The following is a 6,460-nucleotide window of genomic DNA, read 5'->3' on the forward strand; positions in this document are numbered from 1 at the left end:
CTTTCTATCGAGTTCTGACTATAATAATAAAATGATATACAAAAACTTTATACATTCCCTATAGATACACCCAAAAATGCTTTCCCAGAAAGCATAGCCAGAGCAATATCCCAGCGGGCTCCAGTGTTGTGTTTCAATCCTTCCACAAGGTACAAGTATATCTTCCCCCTAAAGCCTCCCACAGAGTCACTGATCCTCTGTATCTTGATGTGAGATCATTTAATTACGCATTGAAACGTATCTATTTTCTAGAAAATATTCTTTAATAAAACAAAAGAAAAAAAAATCCATCCTATTTATCACGTCAGTCCACATAATAAAAAAAAATGTTCTGCATATAAAGTCTGTGCCGCATCCATGGCACTGATTCAAGACCTGGGAAATAAAGTGTACAGCAAATGGTTAGAGTATGTCACCATATGACTGTCCATGTACTCGGTATGGATGGGACATCACACGGAATACAATGGTGGGTTGGATAATCCAGACTGGGCCTTCTTCTGGGCTAATTCAGCTTTTAGTACATCCAGATCCAAAGATGCTTGTTTCCTCATCTGGAATAGGAAAGGAAAAGAAAGAGGAGTGTTTTCTTTTATGAACAATCTGATTGCTGAGTCCCCACTAGGAAGATTCACTTACTAGCCTGGTGACCATTGTCTCTGGGGCAGGAAAAGAATGGGACTTTATCATTTTATAGTTGTCACCAGAATAGGAGTAGTGGGTAATTGTCCCGATGGTTACTCCTGTGGCGATGACTACAGTCAAATAAAAGGTTGCCCCTTACTCTGGTAATCCACATCCTGCTGTGTCTGCAGGGCAGGAAGTGAGAGGAAATATCCCCAATTAGGACTCACCAGTGGTAGGATCACTTTGCAGGACACAGTAGACTTACTGAGTCAGTGAGGGAGCAACACATACAAGAATTAGTACCAGCAACTGGTTTGCTATCGTGACATAAGCCCAGAAAAGGACCATTGAATAGCGCCATAATATTCAGGCACTCGTGGCTGTTTGAATACAACAAACAAAAGAATATGGACACCGGCACTCCAACGGCAGATAGAATACGTCTATTTATTGACATACATGCAAAAAAAAAGCATAACACACTTAGTGCGACGTTTCCGGGGTCATGTAGGATCCCCTTCATCAGGCAGAACAAGTGAAAAACTTGTTGCACTAGTGAAATGTTGCACAGTGTGTTTATGCTTTTTTGCATGTACTGTACGTCAATAAATAGACGTATTCTATCTGCCGCTGGAGTGCCGATGTCAATATTCTTTCATATCACAGAGACGGTGGCCATCCGTCGACTACCGTTGCACCCATTTTATCCTAATGGATGAGCGGTCAGGAGTGCAATGGGTACATTGACTGTTTGAATACAACAGCCGGCAGTGGAGAATCCTCCATCTATTGTGTTTTTAAATTGGTGGGGGAATCAAGTGATCTGTAGTTCAGCCCACATGCTGATGAGAAATGATATATGTGTATGGCTAGCTTTTGAGTGACAGAACTGTGCAAAGCCATAGAGCCCTAATTGTCTTGCAATGCAGACCCTCCCTCTCCTACTTTAGGCATTGCTGTAAAGGGGAATACAGGACACTAAAATAAAACAGCTTCAGGTACTTATACAAGCTGTTATGTAGTGAATATGCAACCGGATTAAATAATGCTTGGAGCTCATCTTTTACATATTCTGCCTGCAGACTTCTAGTTTCCATTGTGTGCTGGAGAATTTTTGTCATTCATATCACTTTCGGATAGTTTGCCAATGTAAAATGGATACCTTGATTTCAATGAGGAGCTTGATCCTGGCGTTCTCTAACTTGCGCTTCAGCTCATCAAGGTCATGCTGTTTGGTGGTTATCTTCATAATGATAGAGTTCTGGAGAAGTGTCACATTGAAGAAGATAAAGTTATTACTTTAAATAAAAAGTGAGTTAAAGGATCAGACCACACAGAACAGGTTTTCAGTTCTGGAAGGAGATGTGCAACTTTTAGACTCTTCCCAACTAGAGGGATAGTTTGGCCCTCTAGGTGGGAAGAGCCTAAAATATCATTTTTTTGCTCCTGGATTTGTCATGTACATTATGGTAGATGCAGCAAAAGGAGTAAGGCAACGTGGCATCACCATGACATGTCACCAAGAAAAGAGGTAAGGAGAAATTTTTCATTGGGGACTCTGGTTGCGGTGACAACTGTCTAAGAGGGAATTTCCCTTAATTCCCAGCAAACACTATACTAACAGTGCTAACTTTTTCCTACTCTACCCAAAGCTATAACAAAACAAAAAACCCACATTTTGGCTACCCCTAACATACAAAATCTGGCAGTAATCAGATACCTTGGAATCGGCGGCCAGCGTGGGGTGCTTGGCACGCTTCTTACTGTCGCGGGCTGCTAGCTGGCCTAGAAGCTTCTGGTAGTAAACCTCCAGGTCTTTTTTCAGTTTGTTTAGAGTCTCCTCCAAGGCAGACGTGACTTTCTTTGTCTCAAAATACTTCTTTTTCCAGGAGTCTCTTGCTAAAAGAAAATATACAAAAGAAACATACTGAGGATTTATGGAGGCTGTCATTACATATTTGCCCTTCTTGAAATACTGGTTCCTTGACTGGCGTAGTGACCCATTGTCTTCAGTACTTTCTAAGTGACTGACCCAGAAGCTGCAGGCAGATCAAGAGCTCTGATTTTCCTGATCTGTATACTTGTTCTATGTCAGAGCTTTGGAAAGCTTTGGAAAGATGGCCAGGCAATTTACATTTTCAGAAGGAGGTTAGCAATGATAGCCTCCTATTTCTATAGGTGTCCTTTAAAAGGAAGCATCTTATTAAAATTGTCATAATTGATGGATAAGGGCAGTGTCAGACAGGTAGTTTCAGTGCCACATTTGTTTCATTAGACAATGTTGAGGCTAAATTGATACCAAGATGTTAAATAGTGGTCAGGAATTAGAAAACCTTCTTATCACTCTTTTCATGGACTAGACAGAGGTCTTTTGGCAATGAATGGTGGGCTCTGTGGTACCCCACAAACATCCATAATCAATCAGCATGATTGAGCATCATTAACTAAGACTAACCTTCCAGAGAATGTTTTGCTGCTGTTTTATTTGTTCCATCATAAATGTGTCTCTGTGCATAAGGCAGGTCTATAAAAAAAATGGTTTGATGTCTTGGTGTGGAGGAATTTGAGTCACCTACACACAGCCCTTATCTAATCCATACTGAACACCTTTGGGATCACCTGGAACATCTATTGCGAGCCAGGTCTTCTTATACAACATCAGTACCCAGCCGCCCCAAGGCCAGGTTCCGCAATGCACCCCCCTCCCCAGCCAACCAATTTATTTATTTTTTCATTCAAGAAGATTTGTATTTTGTTTTACAATTCACTGCAAGTTTCAAGTACAAAAGAAGCATACAGTTACACGTGTTGGTATGACAGTAATACTAGGAAGCCCCGTCTTCAACTATACTCTCCGTACTTCCCGGGGGGCACTATACAGTGATTGTGTGTCTAACAGTTGCCAATAAACATTTATGAACTATTGAACTAGTACAGTTAGCGAACATCATATGTGCTGGGTTTACCAGAGGAGAGTGTTGACAAATGTAGGGGGTCGTGTACTTCCCGTACACCACCCTCGCCTCTTATTATTTTTTTAATTTTTATACATTTTTTTTCACTTAACTTTATTGCTATCACACAGTAGCTAGCTAACAAGCCCATGTGTGATAGCCTTTGGAGGTGACAGGTTCTCTTTATTGACCCTGTCACCTCCAATACAGGTGTTCTAGCACAGCACTGTGCTGGAACTCCTGTGACAGCTGAGATGGGAATAGCACAGCTCTCCCCTCTCACTGTATACACGGAGGAGGACGGACAGGCTGCACATATTTTACATGTGATCATGTAAACGCAATCACATGTAAACGAACAAGGGCTTCCCCACACTACATTTAGTCCTGCCTTCTCAAAGCAGGACTAAATGTAGAAGGCAACTTACCGCCCGGCGCCCGGAACTTTATGTTCCGGGCGTCGGGGGATTCCACACCGTTGCCGCCCCTCTGCGCCCCGCCATCCCGAGGCCTGGCCTCAGTGGCCTTGTGGGGAATCCGGGCCTGTGAGTACCTGACCTCACAAATGCTCTTTTGGCCAAATGGGCACAAATTAATACAAACATACTCCAACAGCTTGAGCAAAGCCTTGGCAGGATAGTAGCTGGTATAGCCTCAAAGGGGTAATAGATCCCATATTAATGCTCATCGTTTTGAACTGGAGTCTCCGACAGGCACATCAAGGTCTCCAGAAACTTTTGGCCATATAGTGTATCTTTAGTTGTACGAAATGGTCTTCCTGAGGGCTCCCTGGGAACCTTGAAATCTTTAGCGCAACAGGTTATAGGGACTATCTTTCTGTGATGCAATGCAAGCGTCTCTGTGGCCGTTAGAGTTGCATTCATGGCCTTGTGAGATGCCACGGTCTGCTGTCTGAGCTCTAACATTGTGGTAGTTATCTGTCGGTAGCTATTGCTGTTTAGAACAGGTTCACTTTAAACCAGGATTACCTAATGTGATTTTATGACTCACCTAAAGAAAACAAACTCTTCCTGATTAAACCTATGGAGCACACTAATTGGTAATTTCATAAAGTGCTGCATTAGGTGATTGTTTGTTACTGGCGGCAAAGAATTGATTTTAATATATGCAAGGACACATCAAAAGCATTATATTGCAGATATAAAATGATTGCTGGAGATTTCATCTCTCAATTACATCACTGATAGCCCCATTTATGGCCATGCCCTTAGGATTTGCTCTTCCCAAGTGAGAACAACACTCAGCCCATTGGAGATGATCCTTGAGCCAATCAGTACCGACTGGTACCTCGCTGACGTCTGAGTTTTTGTTGCTCCAGCAATGCTTTGGTTCTCTTTATCAGTTCCTCCCGCAATTTCTCCAGCTGGATCCGCTCTGCCCTTTCCCGGTTTAGCTGCTCCAGGACCGTTCCATCTATATGATGAAAGAGAGAACAAATCTAACGTTAGCAAGATTGTGTCTGCATTATGCTGATGTACTATCAGATCTATGACCAAAGACTGCACCAAAAGAACAGCTATCAATATTTCCTTATACTATACGAATGGAAGATGTAATATAGGCATATCCCTAATGCAGACTGCGCCAAAATAGCAGGCTGAGAAAGCTCTAAAGAGATATGATATATAAAATTGTATTTACATCCTCAACGGACTTCTTTTATACAATCTAGTATCATATAAGGTTCTCCTATCACAGTAGCTGTGCTTAGTTCACATGCTGCAAAACTTATTGCACATCCAAAATTGCAGTATACTCTGAGTGCTGCATGTGCAACCCTCCCTGGATCTCACCTTAATCATTGCCTATGCAGACTTTGTACAAGCTTCATCTATGAATAAACTGCAGAGCATGACTGCAAGTAAATGTCCATGGTATATGAAGTACACCAGCCCACATATGGGTACATGACTCAGCTTGAAAAAGCCCAGGTCCAGGAAGCAATGGTGGCTGTGTATAGTTACCACTACAAATTAAGTACAGTAGTTGGAGTCACTGGTGGAATGTGTACATGCTGACCTGAATGGGATCACACAGAAACATGAGTCTTTCCACCAAGTGGACAGTAGCCAGCACCTTCAGATCGCTCATTACTCCCGGTGCTGTCTATTTGGATAATCAAATGTTTTTGATAGGAAGATGCCGCATCAGTGGCCACACGAGCTGCTATGCAGTTAGTTCTGCCATTGCATATCAAAATATTTCTATAAGTCATATTGAGCTTTATTCACAACCATTTTCTAGATTAAATGTGACACGAAGATGACAAATATATACGTTTAAAAGCATATTCCATTAAAAATTTAGATTTTGGCTATGGGTAGAGCACGGTGGGTTGCCTGTAATATTGCATTCCTCTGGGCTCCCCTCAACAGTTAATATCCCGCAGAGTCTCAATATTTCTTCTGCAGACTCACCCACTTCCACTGTGTTGTATAATGACAAGTTAGGATTCAATGCTTACCACGTGCTGGCATCTGGGATTTTGGTGGCTCAATTGTTGGGAAATCTGGCAAAAGTGGTGGAGACGGAGGAGGCTTGTAATGTGTCGGCTCTGCTTGAGGTCTAAAAGAAGTACCACCAAACTGTAAAAACATATGATCAGATGTGGAAGATGTACAGGAAAAATACACTATAACAGATTAAAGCTAGCCAAACATGAAGAAGCTGGTTTCAATGATCTGATCCACTCTAAACTCAGGAGTTAAACCTTACAAATGCATTCAAGTACCAGTGGCTACTTTAAAACACACAGGGACCATGGGGAACAAACGTAGCCACCCTCCAGAAGGAAGGACAATGTTTTTTTTACCTGGTCATCCTTATTCCTTTGCTGACTGATCATATGATTTTCTGCT

At 42.1% G+C, this 6,460-nt stretch overlaps 1 protein-coding gene across 1 annotated transcript in view; it reads right to left on the reverse strand.

Moving 5' to 3' along the window:
* Window positions 1-452: 452 nt before the first annotated feature.
* SPATA1 (spermatogenesis associated 1) overlaps window positions 453-6,460 on the reverse strand; it is a 15,960-nt gene continuing 9,952 nt past the window's right edge. The window contains exons 7-11 of the mRNA XM_018561852.1: window positions 6,067-6,167; window positions 4,890-5,015; window positions 2,348-2,526; window positions 1,790-1,888; window positions 453-554 (exon numbers count right to left, since the gene is read on the reverse strand). Of these exons, the coding sequence (XP_018417354.1) occupies window positions 453-554; window positions 1,790-1,888; window positions 2,348-2,526; window positions 4,890-5,015; window positions 6,067-6,167 (607 nt within the window). The remainder of the gene's footprint in view (window positions 555-1,789; window positions 1,889-2,347; window positions 2,527-4,889; window positions 5,016-6,066; window positions 6,168-6,460) is intronic.

This window comes from Nanorana parkeri, unplaced genomic scaffold (genome assembly GCF_000935625.1).
Source record: "Nanorana parkeri isolate BGI_ZX_2015 unplaced genomic scaffold, ASM93562v1 scaffold548, whole genome shotgun sequence".
NCBI lineage: Eukaryota > Metazoa > Chordata > Amphibia > Anura > Dicroglossidae > Nanorana > Nanorana parkeri.